General features: G+C 40.6%; 3 protein-coding genes across 8 annotated transcripts in view; 2 read left to right on the top strand and 1 right to left on the bottom strand.

The window, feature by feature from the left end:
- The window catches only part of LOC107562376 (serine/threonine-protein phosphatase 2A 55 kDa regulatory subunit B beta isoform-like), a 45,256-nt gene extending 40,186 nt beyond the window's left edge, over positions 1-5,070 (top strand). The window contains exons 5-9 of the mRNA XM_016247006.1: positions 54-231; positions 409-573; positions 2,466-2,635; positions 3,170-3,261; positions 3,410-5,070. Of these exons, the coding sequence (XP_016102492.1) occupies positions 54-231; positions 409-573; positions 2,466-2,635; positions 3,170-3,261; positions 3,410-3,689 (885 nt within the window). The 3' untranslated portion in view covers positions 3,690-5,070. The remainder of the gene's footprint in view (positions 1-53; positions 232-408; positions 574-2,465; positions 2,636-3,169; positions 3,262-3,409) is intronic.
- A 1,376-nt stretch (positions 5,071-6,446) lies between these two features.
- Positions 6,447-8,302, top strand: LOC107562366 (probable G-protein coupled receptor 151). Of its 2 annotated transcripts, none has more exons than XM_016246991.1 (2): positions 6,447-7,849; positions 8,146-8,302. In XM_016246991.1, the coding sequence occupies exon 1, from the start codon at positions 6,570-6,572 to the stop codon at positions 7,827-7,829; it is 1,260 nt and encodes a 419-aa protein (XP_016102477.1). In that variant the 5' UTR covers positions 6,447-6,569; the 3' UTR covers positions 7,830-7,849; positions 8,146-8,302. The 2 variants fall into 2 exon arrangements, with proteins under 2 accessions (XP_016102477.1, XP_016102476.1); XM_016246990.1 differs by having other exon boundaries at positions 6,447-7,857.
- Positions 8,303-8,468: 166 nt separating this feature from the next.
- Positions 8,469-13,956, bottom strand: part of LOC107562375 (transcription elongation regulator 1-like) — a 32,756-nt gene continuing 27,268 nt past the window's right edge. For all 5 annotated transcript variants that reach the window (XM_016247005.1, XM_016247001.1, XM_016247002.1 and 2 more), the window contains 7 exons: positions 12,632-12,782; positions 11,162-11,326; positions 10,792-10,974; positions 10,487-10,666; positions 10,323-10,406; positions 10,098-10,198; positions 8,469-9,498 (listed from right to left, as the gene is read on the bottom strand). In XM_016247005.1, coding sequence (XP_016102491.1) covers positions 9,297-9,498; positions 10,098-10,198; positions 10,323-10,406; positions 10,487-10,666; positions 10,792-10,974; positions 11,162-11,326; positions 12,632-12,782 — 1,066 coding nt within the window. In that variant the 3' untranslated portion in view covers positions 8,469-9,296. The remainder of the gene's footprint in view (positions 9,499-10,097; positions 10,199-10,322; positions 10,407-10,486; positions 10,667-10,791; positions 10,975-11,161; positions 11,327-12,631; positions 12,783-13,956) is intronic.

The raw sequence follows: 13,956 nt of genomic DNA, 5'->3' as shown, positions 1-13,956 counted from the left end.
TTGTAATTGTTACAGCAGATTCTGACCTTTTTTTCTGTCTCGTCTTCTCTCAGGTGCCAGTACTCCGGCCCATGGACCTCATGGTTGAGGCCACACCTCGGAGAGTGTTTTGCAATGCGCACACATACCACATCAACTCCATCTCTGTCAACAGCGACTATGAAACCTTTATGTCCACCGATGACTTGAGGATCAACCTTTGGAACCTGGAGATCACAAACAGAAGTTTCAGTATCCTTTCATGTCATTAAATTTGACAAAAACTTTTTGTAAAAGAAAGTCTACCTTAAGTACTGGGCCCAGCACAATTTTAAATGACTTAGTTGTAAATCTAAATGGGTTTTTCCCCATTATTTGTGCTACTACTAAACCTACAAGTTGACAAGTTTTCCTTAGCTGCTTTTTCAGACATTGTAGACATTAAGCCAGTGAACATGGAGGAGCTGACAGAGGTGATAACGGCAGCAGAGTTTCACCCTCACCAGTGCAACACCTTTGTCTACAGTAGCAGTAAAGGCTCCATACGGCTGTGTGACATGAGGGCATCAGCGCTCTGTGACAACCACTCAAAATGTAAGTCAGTGCAACCCTAGAACAAAAAAATGACATACATGTCTACATGTCATACACTATCGTTCAAAAGTTAGGGGTCATATTTATCAAATAATCCTAAAAAAATATTTCCACAAAATATTGAACAGCAATATGTTTTCTTATACACCAGATCAGCATATTAGAAAGAAATGCAACAGAAAGAAACAAAGGCTGATTGCTTAGAAAAGTAATAGCACAGCATTCCTCACCAAACTGTAGGATTTGAGGTATTTTTCATGTCTCTAGCACAAATAGTGTGGGATGAGTTATTATGCATCTACATTCAATACTTAGGATTAGGGATTGAACAAAGCCCCAATAGGTAATAGTGATGCTTGCTTTAGCAAACACCACTAATAAAGCTTCTTTAAAGTCATTAACATATTGTAGACTTTTTTAAGTGAGTCCTTACTGCATTCTACCAACCTTTATAGTAACATTACAAATGCAAGGGCCAGTACAGCTCCAGAAGCACTGTTGTCTCTAGAGAGCACATCCACTACATACGCCATGACAGGGATTAGCCTATCTTCCACCTAGGGCGAGGGCAGTGGAGGTGAGGATTATGCTAATTTTTTATATGATTGCGTCTCCTTGAGCTTAACTGGCTAATTTCATTTGGGGATTGGACACAATGCAGACTGATGAACCTGTACTGGTGGTATACAGTGGCATCCCCTTTGGCTCCACATGGCTGAATTGATAACCACAAATTGACACATTTCCATTTCTTAAGTCATAGGCGCTCTGGTCTCCAGTTTAAGGTGGGAGGCTTCCATGTGCATTTGATGATCGGATTGAATGCATTGACATTTAAGCTTGGCATAAAAATCAATGCTCAAGGGCAGATAGCTGTGCCTATAGTTTTCACACCGCTGAAAGAATTTGGTAATTTCCTTAGTTTTATCAACGTGCTCACTGGTCCATGTGTTCACATCCTGTTGAATAGATATTTACATACTGCTGCTGGATTTTAAAAGGCCAGATTTGCTGGAGGGGGTGACAACTGTGAGGGCTTCGGTTTTAGCCGCCTTGGTTTGTATCTCCAGCACCACACTGACCTAAATTATACACGCGTGTCAATTTTTTCCTTGGTACATGATCTAACAGCAGGCGGATGTGCCAGTCTGCCTCAGGAAAGACCTCCTCAATGTCTTCTCTATTGCATAGTGTGTGCATGTGTGTTGTTCCTTCCATCCACACTAATAAATCTTCCAGGCATCCCAGAGAATATTCTTAAAAATCAATCTGCGGTGTCAGACGGGGGAGGCTAACCAAACCCAGCAGGGCTCCAAGCAGCAGCAGAGTCTGGGCGGAGGGCCGTAGCCCCTCACATCATTCCCCAGAGGACTCATTAGCCCCCTCTGAATGACACCCAGCAAGACTGCAGGTGGTCAGGCTCACAATGTGACATGGCACGCTCCATGACAAACACCTGCAGTCCACCAGTGCCCAAATATCACTGCAAACATTGATCTGTTTCCTTCCCCTCTATCCGTGTTTTTTCATCCGCTGTGTAGATGCCTGCTCAGACACATCACAGGATAATCCGCAACTGAGTCAACAAAACAGCGAGGGGATAATCGATAGTAGATGATAAATATCTGTTTCTCTGCTCTGACAGGTGTATTATTTCCCTGGCGAGGCAGGCAGATTTATGACGTGTTGGGAAGCAAACAGTGAAAGTGATTCAGAAAAATTTCTTTAGAAAGTTGCTTGTTTTTAAAGCCAACATGAAACGGCACACACAATCCATTTTACTTCTGTAATGGGATGTAGTTCTGAATGAGATGGGATATTCAAAGAGGACGGGACATGTTTTATCCTCATTTTAAAGTTACGATATTTGATTTCTCATTACTCTCTTCTAGTTTTCGAGGAGCCAGAAGACCCAAGCAATCGTTCCTTTTTCTCTGAAATCATCTCCTCCATCTCTGACGTAAAGTTTAGCCACAGCGGGCGGTACCTGATGACACGTGACTACCTGACAGTGAAGGTCTGGGATCTCAACATGGAGAGCAAACCACTGGAAACCTATCAGGTACGACATTGGTTAATTTAATTGCAAATGATCTGCATTTAACAATGTATTGAAGGCTAATGGCTGATTTTTGAAGGGCTCCATTAAATTATATTTGCCTTTTTTGGCTTTTAATCCATGTCTGTTAGCTTCATCTATATGCTGGCGTACTCCTAAAAGAAGACTAAGAAAAACACATACACATTTATAAATTTATGATCTTTGTCTTTCAGGAATCAGACCAAAAATATTGCACTACACAAATGTTGCCCAATAAAATGCTCTCTGTAATGAGAACATCCTGAATTATAAACACCACCTACCTCCAATCATGGTTAGCTGATATCTTTGGTTTCTCAAACAGTCATACTTTACTTCAAATCAGGACATCTTCCATCAATGGGCTAGAAAATATGGCAACACAGGAAACGCTCAATAAATGATATGATGGGGTATTTAAAAGTCACATGGTCTAAAAAGAGAGGAATTTTTAGAGACGTCAAAACCAGCATTTACTAAATTAACAGTCAAAATTGTCACCGTTTCATCCACCAGGTCCACGATTACCTAAGAAGTAAGCTCTGCTCGCTGTATGAGAATGATTGCATCTTCGACAAATTTGAATGTGTTTGGAATGGATCAGACAGGTCAGTGTTTTACACATCTGTATTGAATATTTCTTTTAATAAACATATTGGTCCAATTGTGAATGATAAATCAATGCACAATTATTTAAAAGTGAAATAATGATCTAATAATGAATATTGTTTATGTTTCGCTTTGTTCTATTTCCAGTGTGATCATGACTGGTTCTTACAACAACTTCTTCCGAATGTTCGACCGTAATACGAAGCGTGACGTGACACTGGAGGCGTCCCGGGAGAACAGCAAGCCTCGGGCGATCCTGAAACCGCGCAAGGTGTGTGTGGGCGGAAAGCGTCGCAAAGATGAAATCAGTGTGGACAGTCTGGACTTTAGCAAGAAAATTCTCCACACTGCCTGGCATCCTTCCGAGAACATCATCGCCGTGGCAGCCACCAATAACCTTTACATATTCCAGGATAAGGTCAACTAGCACAACTGTACCACCTCCCCACGTACCTGAAAAGAGAGAGAAAGAGGAACAAAATGCTGCAGCTCAGCAGGATATTGCAAGGCGTCTTTTGTGATGAGAAACAGGAAGTTGCCCATGATGTAGGGAGAAGTATGGCCAGCTAATGCTGGCCATGTGCAAGGCAGCTGCCAGACTTTCAAAAACAAGAAGTATCCTGCCCTGCACAATCATTCTTCCTCTATTAAGTACCTGCATTTCCTCTTCCGTAAACTTGTTTATTTATCATATTTATTAATTTCTCTGCTGGAAGGAAATGCCTGACTCTTTAAATCTGGACAAATGGGCATTTTCATCGCAATGATATGATGAATCTTTAATAAGGCCGAAACGAACAGTGAAAAAGACAGGCCTTTGCTCACATCCTGGCATCAGAAACAAAGGGGTGCCTTTACAAAAAAACAATGGATTTTCATTCTCTTTGAAACACAATGCCCTCCAGTTTCCTCTGAAATGTCTGACAGATCCGTAATAGACTAAGAATGTGATCTGCGCTGATTGTAGTGTTGAAACAAACAACCTGCGGATGGAATCACAGTCCCTTGAAACCTGATTATTCCTCTTGAAAGGAGCTCTGAAGTAAAAGTCAATCCCATTGGTCATGTTTTGTCATTTAATGTTGTCATCTTATTTTGATGTAACCTTTAATAAGCTGTGGTGCCTTCTTTTCGTATGTGGGTACTTGGGTGGCAGACAGGGATGGAGGGTTGGTGGGATTTCGGAAGGGTGGTATTTGGGTTGTGAAGTGTGAATGTTTTTACAAGAAATGTGAAAAATAGCTTTGCGTAAGAAGGGAAAAGAACATGGATTTTCAGTACACAGAATTGAAGTACTTGAATTTTGCATTATAGTCTCCACTTTATCTCAGTATGCTCATAACTTTACAGTAAACCCGTTTGTTTTTTTTTATTCTTCAGTGCCATGGCTGGGTGAAAAGTATTATTGCATGCAACATGTCATCTATAATGAGCCAATGAAGAAAATACCTGTTGCGTACCATCAAATGAACCTGTAACAATCAGATGTCATCTTTTCCATTGTTTCCGCTGCATTTGTCTGAGACTGTTAAAACGTCATCGTTCAGTTGCGTCACTTTGGCCTGAGGATGACAGGAACACCGGTATCATGATATAGCCTATACATGATGTGAAGGTTAAATGATATCAGGGAATTTTATTATGTACAAATGAACCAGTAATGTTCTCTTCTGAAGAAAAAAAAAAACTTCAGTTGTAAACTTCTTAATGAAACAAAGTTTTATAGCTCAGAATGTATCTACATGCAATTATTTGCCATGCAGTCTTTATGCTTAATGGAATTCGTTGAAAATAAAACGAAAAAAAACGAAAAAGAGGTTGACAAAATTGATCTTTCTTGCTCTTCTTTTCACTACACGTAAATTAAACAATGGCGCCATCGTGTGACAGTTCAAGAGACAGACATACTGTCTATATCACCTTTTCATACAAATTCAAAGAATTATTAAACTGCTGTAATTTCCTCACCCACGTTGTTCCAACCCCATATGATTATCTTTCCTTTGCAGAGCTCAAAAGGAGATATTTTTTTATATGATTTTAAGATTTTGAGTCAATTACACAAATTCTTGTTTTAAATTATAATAATTCTCTAAATTCTATCTTCCTATATTTAAATTTCAGTATCATATTTTTGCTTAGCTGTTGGATAAAAAGCGGACAAAATAAGACCACGCTAGTATGAATTCACACAAGAGTAAATTCAATTTAAAATGTTATTAAAATAACTCAACAAATAATCAAATAAATCGAAGTAAAATAAAGATATACATTCACATACGCTCATAGTGTGACAACATGCCCCATTAATGGGACAACAACAACAACATATAAACCATGTTTTTCCTGGGTGGCAATGTTCAATCATTTTTGTGCCTTGTTCTTAAATAAAGGCTTTTATACCTCACTTTAAAATTTAAAACAAGCCTATTATAAGAATAACTCAAGTAAAACTATCCCATTCTCTCCATTTGGATATGAATATATATGATATGGCAAACATTATAAAAGGTGCTAATACTTATGAAGTCTTACCAGAACTTTAGATGTGTCAAAGTAGGCTATTTCAGTTCAAGGAAGGAAAGTCTTTGCTACTGAGGTAAAATATCTCATCAAAATTCATTCACATTCCTACAACTTCATATTTCCATTTGCAATCATTTAGCCTTGGCTTTGTCTTCCGCAGGAAATTTAAAAAAATCCATAATTTCCAGTGACAATAGAAGCAGGTGACCGTGACAACATCTTTGTTGATCCTGGAACAGCGTTCCAATTAACCAATCAGAATTGAGGGATAAGCTTTCAGGAAATATCCGTTTTAGGCTTAAGATCAGGGTTAGGTGACAAATGAGCTATCATTTCACACTGATTTTAGGAATAAATTCTGAGTAGGGTTAGGTTTAGGGGTAGGGATTGGGTTTAGTCTATATTTTTGGACAGTAATGTTGATCCAGGAACATGTCTTACTTGGCAAAATCACGGCGACTATAGAAGCAATAAGTTTTTACACGGTGTGTAGCAGTCAGTGCTTGTTATTACCCGAAATCGTTTTAATTGGCCTCGGGAGGATCGCGACAGGCGAAACGCTGTCTGTCAGTCAGCTGGGGACGGCACCTGTCAATCAAAACGTCCGTTATAAAGTCGCTCCGCTTTCGCGCCATCCAGTCAAAAGCGGGAAGAGAGCGCGGGGACTTGTCAGTTCACAAGCGCGCGGAGTTTATTCGCGTATCGACGCGGTTTTGAGAATTTCTTTCCGTCTGCACACACTGGCAAATTTATCTCCAATTACCAATCTATTACAGTGGAAATGGATAAATTACCTGCTATGAACATCAGCGCCGGGAACAGTTCAGTAGATAGACGCTCATTTCTGGAGAGAAGTGGATATCAGCACCTGGAGCACGGAGAGCTGAGGGTTTTGATTCCAGTGGTGCTGGGAGTCATCTGCGTCCTGGGTTTCACCGGGAATGTAACGGCTATGGGAGTCCTGATCACCAACGCGCGTAAAAGTAAGCTGTCGTTGATCAACGCGCTCATCCTCAACCTCATGCTAGCTGATGGTCTGGTCCTGGCATTTGCTGTTCCCTTCAAAGCCACTGCTTATTCCCGTGCCAGCTGGACCCTGGGATTGTTTGTCTGTAAGACCTGTGACTGGTTCTTGCACTCCTGTATGGCTGCAAAGAGCTTTACCGTGGCCATAATGGCAAAAGCTTGCTACAGGTACGTCAGTAACCCCACCAAGCAGGTGAGCATCCGTTTGAAGACTATCCTGGTGGTCCTGCTCTTTTCTTGGCTCTTGGCTTGCGTGGTCCCCATTCCCCAGTGGCTTTTCTCCACCCTCCAAAGAGAAGCAACTGGAATGATTTGTGTTCAGACAGTGCCAGACAATGCCCACGATTTCATGTCCGTGTATGTCAAGGCATACCCTCTTCTGGTCTACTGCACACCTTTGAGTTTTGCCCTACTTTATTTCTGGAAGGCGTATAGACGATGCCAGCGCAGGTCCAGCAAGACCCAGAACCTGCGGATGCAGATCCGATCCCGCAAACTCACCCTGATGCTGTTCAGCCTGACAGTGGCCATGGCCACCATGTGGCTCCCGCAATGGGTGTCCTGGGTTTGGATGCGGCACGCGCTAGAGACCGATGGTGCCTTCCCTCCGGTCCTCTTCACTCTCTCCGCCCAGCTCCTCATGTTCTCCATCTCTCTAGTCAACCCTCTCATCATTCTCGCCCTCTCCGAGGAGTTCAGGGAGGGCTACATTGGCTTGTGGCGAAGGCTCACCCTCCGCAAACAACTGCCAAAACAACACAAGCCAGGACCACACACCCCGACTGCCCCAAAGTCACCCACCCCAAGACCAGAAACATCAGCCCACCTCCCTCCACACCGGCCTGGGCGAACAGAGGAGCAAAAGCCTGAGAAGCAACCGGACCAGAGTGGAGGACAGCAGGAGAGCCCGACCAACAAAGATGGAATAGTACTGCAAGATGTAGAGCAGTTCTGGCAGGAGAGGGAGACTGGCTCCCAGTCACACGAAAATGATCCTGTGCCCTGGGAAAATTAGGATCCCAAGGAAGGAAAACTGTAAGAAAGTGAGAATCCCTCTTCTTTTAAATGTTTTCAACACAAAAGAACAAAAAAACCACATACAACAGATCAGACCTCACCTGAACTTGGCTCCCTTATTGTGACTAATCATAATTGTTATGTTTGTGTTTAACTCTTAAGATAAAAGTGATAAAACTGTCTTGATATATTTTATGAGCATATGGAAATGACTGTATTACTTGTATTGTATTATGTTGTTAAAAAAAGTTATGTATTATATATTAAAACGGGTAGCAATATCACTAAAGTGTGGTGATGTCTTGTGCGCACAGGTCCACCAAGACAATAAAAATGCCGAAAAGCTGTGGATAGCTCTCTCCTGCCTATGGTATTGTTCAAAATAGATGTTGAAATCTTACTTTTATGGATATCTGCAATTTACCCCTTTTTATTATGAGAGAATTTACACAATAAGATGGAAATGAAAATGTCTACTGAATGAATATGCTATAAAGAAAGTATTTAGGGAATTAATTTGTGTAAAATAAATTTATATATTACCTACAGAGGAGTTGTGTTCTTTTTGTGGTCTGCTTTGAGCTGTTATACACTTATTTCACACACCTGCAAAATCCAGCCACAGAAGTTTAAAAAAAAATGCTTTTATTCAACATCAGCTGTACATAAAGCAAGTCCAAAAAACCAATATCTTTTTTTAAGAAACATCTGAACAATTAAATTAAACTAAGACCAGTTGACATGGCCAACTGCCAGTGCTCATCTGGTCAGTTGTAACACACTAAACAAACTAATGAATACATATTTTCCATATATATTCATCTAGAAACATCTTACATGTTAACCCAACAGTCAGTTAAAATTACATATACACAGAGAGGCTTTCATAATTCTTGAATATCCCTGTGGGTGACTAAAGTCACCAAAAAATGTTCACAAAATTGGGAGGTTCTCCCAATTTCAGCAAATCAGTTTCTTAACAGTTTGGAGCAAAAGACTGGATGTGTGAAACGGAACTGATGTTTGCAATTTGAGACTGTAGCAGGGGGCTGGAGGAAAAAAAAGGGTTGATATGCACCAGGTGGTCATACCTCCCTATGCAATCACCAATTGAGCATCTAATGTGGCTTTATCCCTTGAATGGACGGATAAAGAGTTTGTGTAAGAACATGAAAACATTGTGGCTCCTTGTGGAGAGGACCTAGAAAGGCATCATATAAAAACCCTTCCAGTTGGTCCAAATACTTAGTCTGTGTCTTATGCTTAGCTGAATTGATTGGTCATTATCTCATGATGTTCTCTGTGGCATGAGCTAGGGGCAAGTGGGTATGTACCATTCACTTTAAAAGGTTTGACAAGTAGAACCTTTGAACTGGAGTGATTTACCGTTTCTGCGAGTCTATAATGTGAACGGCGGTAGTGTGCCCCCAAGGAGTGGGAAAAAATAACTGGGAGGTGTGTGTTATCATTTAGTGGAGCGTCGAGCAGGTTCAAAGGCAGTGGGAGGAGGAGGTGGTCCCCTGCGGTCCAGCTCCTCCACATACGCCATGAGGAGTTTGTGCCTCTCTTCTGACATACAGTCCAGTACAAGGAACCTTTTATCCTTTTGCAAGATCTGCTCTATGTCAGACAAGTGCTGCTCTGACTCCTGCATCAACTTACGTGATCTGGAGACACACAAAAAAAGGACATGCAATGAGTCAGAAGAACTATAACCCTTTTTTACAAACTTTTTATGCGAGTTATATCTAGTCATGATTACCATTGATTTGAACAAATCTCTAACCCTCAGTTAAATGAAATAAGACATAACTCTAATCATTTAGCTTGTTGACTTAATACAGTTTTAGATGATGGGGGGTAAAAACATCCCATACAGTAAGGATAAACCTGAGCCACAAACAGAATATCAAAGACATGCTCTTTTGGCCTAGCAGCCAGCCACCCAGTAAATCATAGCAACTGCATAGCTTCCAGCAAAAACACTTCCACATCACCTTAATTAACATCAAGAGGAATTACTTTTGGGCAGGCAACTTCATTTACATTTTGACTAACATTTTCTTCAGAAAATGTAAAAACGTAGCTCTATTTATTCACAAAATGGCATTATTGCATGAAAATACTATGATAATGTAATTACAATATTTAATAGGCCAATTGTTACAGTTTTTATATTTACCGTTTCTCTTACTACATAATTGCATTTATATAGGGTAAAATTAGAATCTGTAATTTTATAAATCACAGATTTGAAGCTTCTCACTTGTAGGTGATGAACTTGGTCTCTTTCAGAAGAGTTCGGAAGTCTGCTTTGGCTGTGATGTACTTGTCTTTGATGTAATCACCGAACTCCCTCTGTCTTTTCTACGGTGAAAAGGTGAAGAGCAGGAACAAAGACTTAGCTTTAACAAAGACATAACTTTTTGACTAGAGGAGTACAACACATACTTGTTTTTTAAAAATTGATCAAGAGGCAAAGACGCCTTACTCTGTCACTGCTGGAAAACTTGATGCATCTTGGATCTTCTTTAATGAGTTTCTTCACTTCCTTCCACGATGTCATCAAATTGATCTGATGTAGAGGAAGAATTTGAGTCAGATTAACAGCAGATTAACAGACAACAAAGTTAATGGCATCAGGGCACTATGTACCGAGATCGTCTCGTCCAGAAGTTGTCGAAATTGCTCCTTTTTCTTCTTTGCGAGGACCTCGACGTGCTCGTTAAAAAGCCTCTCTTTCTCATCCCTCTCCAGCAGTGAGGATGACTCCCAGCGGTGATCCTTCCTCAGGATCCGACGCGTCTCCGACCAGTTTGCATCAGGCGTCTTCACCTGTCACATGCAGAAAACAATTTTCAATGTCAATTTTTCATTGTTTGATTTAAGATTAAGGTTCAAGACTGATATATTCAATCTGGCATCATGATATGAAGCCATACTTGAACAATGTCTATTACCATATCAGACAAGAGTGCTTTCAAATTCTGGATGGCCTCCTCCCTCTTGTGCTGTTCTCTCTCACGGTCAATCTCTTTGGTCTGCTCCGAGCGGAATCTCTGCACCATGCGCTCTCTTTCTCTCAGACTGGCCTCTACCCGGGCCTGTTTCTCTAGCTCCTTTTCTTTCTCAGAGTTTGGATTCTGGAGGGGTATCAATATCAAGGACCAGGAAAAGCTAAGTAGTCTATACATGTTTGTCTTTACATATGTCTTTTATCCATTCTGTAAAAGTATTTATCATCTAAACATTTTCATGCATTTCTCAATGATTTTCTCACTTGTTGGCCTGGCATCAAAGCATGGTGTAAAGTGAAGCAGCTGCACTAACCTTGGCAAGACGATCCACATAGTTTTTAAAGAGTTCCTCTCGAGCTGCAGAGGTTTCCACAGCCTTGTAGCGAGGGTCAGTCTCCATCTTTTCCTTCACTTTGCTCCAGCGCTGCTGACCATCCACATGGTAATCTGACAGGAGCTCAAAAAAGTCTTGCTTGACCTTAAAGAAAACAACAGAAACATAAATCTATAGGGTATTGGTTCTTAATGGTTAAAGTTCAAGAGATAAAAAGTTGTTAGGGTTGCAGTTTCAACCCCCAAAAAAGGCAATCCATTAAGTATCACCAGTGTGCTACTGTCACCAAATAATGTGTAGTTGCTCAAATAAAGAGCTAATTTCTTCAAAATGACTCCAAATGCAAGTCAAAAAAGTGTATTGAGGTAGAGTGATACAGGGGTTGGAGACATGACATGTTCACAGCACATATAAGTGCAGGGATGCAGGTTCGAATATAGCCTGTGTAGATCTAGGCTCGTAGGTAAAAGGAAGGAGGTTCAAATACCTATGGGATGACACCACTATTGCACCTAAGAGCAAGGCAAGTCAAATGATTATTTACTTAGATCGTTGGATTCTGTGAAAATGTTTCTTCACTTACATTTACATTTATTCATTTGGCAGACGCTTTTATCCAAAGTGACTTACAGTTGAGGAATACAACAAGCGATTTTTCATAAGATGGCAATAAACACGAGAAGTGCCCATAATACAAGGTTTCAGCCTTCATTGAAAATAGTAAAAGCTAGGACAGGAAGGGATAAACGATAATAATAGAATAGAAAAAAGTGAAGGTCTATAATTTGTTTTTGTTTTGCAGGATGCAATTAGATGAACAGATCACTTCTGAACTATACATTTACAGTAACATATGTCCAAAGCCAGTGGTTAATGAGTCTACTGCTGCCACCGGCCATTGCAACAATTAAAAAATGTGACTAAAACACCTGATCGTTGTTAATGCGGTTTGATTATCATGAAATTAGACGGGCATCCTCTGGTGAACCCCACCTGGTGAACACTCCCTTCTAACCTATGGCCCCCCCACACAGGTGACATTTCCCTGGCATTAATGTTTGATGGCTGACCTTTAGCTGCCAAAGGCAATCAGCCGAGACGTTCTGCACTTAACCCTAGCCACAGAGACAGCGAGTGTGTGGACCAAACGCCAGGGCAGATTACAGCTCATGAACAACTAACAGACAGTCAGTCTCTTGGTCTCAGTCTGCGCGTGTATTCGGCTGTGAACATGCAGTGTACTACATGACAATGAATGTTTTTAAAAAAAAAAGTTACCACAAGATATCCAATGTATAACAATGTCTGGGTAGGGGGTCCTGGTTCTTCTATGTGCACCTATTGAGCACTTGCTTCTATTGTATTAAATGTCAGTTAAATAACAAGCACCACTTCCGAAAGTTTAATAGGACTGACATCTCAGCAGTTGTGTAAACTTCACTTCCTCACCTTCTCCCCACGATTCTTTGAGTTCTCTTTCTCCTTCTTTCTGAAGGCCATCATATATTCATTAAAAATTACTTCTCGGTCTTTCATCTTTTCAACGGCCTTAAAGCGTGAATCCTTGGCGTGTTTGGAAGCAAACTCACTGAATGTTGTTCTGTGAAGACAACAAAGTCCTTGTTAGATTATGCATTTAGCATATTACATTCATTGCAATGCAATGATGGGTTCCTCTCAAAGTATTTTCTCTCCTCTACCTAAACATCTTATACAGTTTTTTTTTTTTTCTTTACTCACAGAGGGATTTAAGTAAAGATATTATTTTTTTTTCCCCCAAATTTTTCCAAGTTGCTTTGAAATATCATAGCTTGTGAGAAGAACTACAGAAATAAAAATGACTTCACTTCAATGGGGTGGTAACTGAGACCTTATCAGGTTATCATTGAATTAGGGATGCCAATCAGTTAATCATCAAATATTTAAATTACTGTTCAAAATTTTGCGGTCAGCAAGATTTCTTTTAAAAAACATTATACTGTTATTGCAGACAAAAACATTAAATAAACAAAAAGAAACTTACAGGTTGTTCACACAGTGTTCTTGCTATTTTTTAATTGTTTGTCTAAGTCAGCATGCAGATGGACGGCCATTGAACTGCACATTTTAAAGATGCTGTGCAAAGCCCAACATTTTAAAATAGATTATAGTTTCATAACCTACTTGGCTTATTTCTGATAAACACCTTTAAAATGAAACCAGCACAAAAGTAAGTGAACACCAGTATTAAAGGGGTCATATGATGCGATTTCAATTTTTCCTTTTTCTTTGGAGTGTCACAAGCTCTTGGTGCATAAAGAAGATCTGTAAAGTTGCGAAGACTAAAGTCTCAAATCCAAAGAGATATTCTTTATAAAAGTTCAGAGTCAGCCACACCTACCTAAAAGCTTGTTCTAACACACCCCCACATATCTACCTCACTATGTGGGAAAATTTGCATAACGCTGCCCAAATGTTCACGCAAAGAAAGAAGGCGTAACTTTTAGTCTCACTGTAATTTTGTTGACGCTGCAGCCATGTCGTGAAGGAGCTGTGTGCTTCGTTGTGAAAGCGAAACTACTTTGTTTGGTCTTCCAAAAGAGGACGATATCCGATTCGTCATGCCTAGAGCTGATCCGTGCTGGTCACTGAGGAAATACAACAACTTTCACCGTGGACAAACTGGAGTCCAGCCCGGGGTCGTCACACGTGATTGCCGCTCATTCGTCGCATCCGCCAGGCGTGCCGTTCTCGACCCCGCCGCCTCAGCTCACTCTATCCCGGCCTCAGCTCAC

Source organism: Sinocyclocheilus grahami, unplaced genomic scaffold (genome assembly GCF_001515645.1).
Source record: "Sinocyclocheilus grahami isolate Dianchi unplaced genomic scaffold, SAMN03320097.WGS_v1.1 scaffold820.1, whole genome shotgun sequence".
Classification (NCBI taxonomy): Eukaryota; Metazoa; Chordata; class Actinopteri; order Cypriniformes; family Cyprinidae; genus Sinocyclocheilus; species Sinocyclocheilus grahami.
The sequence above is the reverse complement of the archived record's forward strand: the minus strand, read 5'-3'. Positions and strand labels throughout refer to the sequence as shown.

Excerpts from the sequence above, each read along its gene's own strand:
- LOC107562366 (XM_016246991.1), top strand. The coding sequence starts at position 6,570 with ATGGATAAATTACCTGCTATGAACATCAGCGCCGGGAACAGTTCAGTA.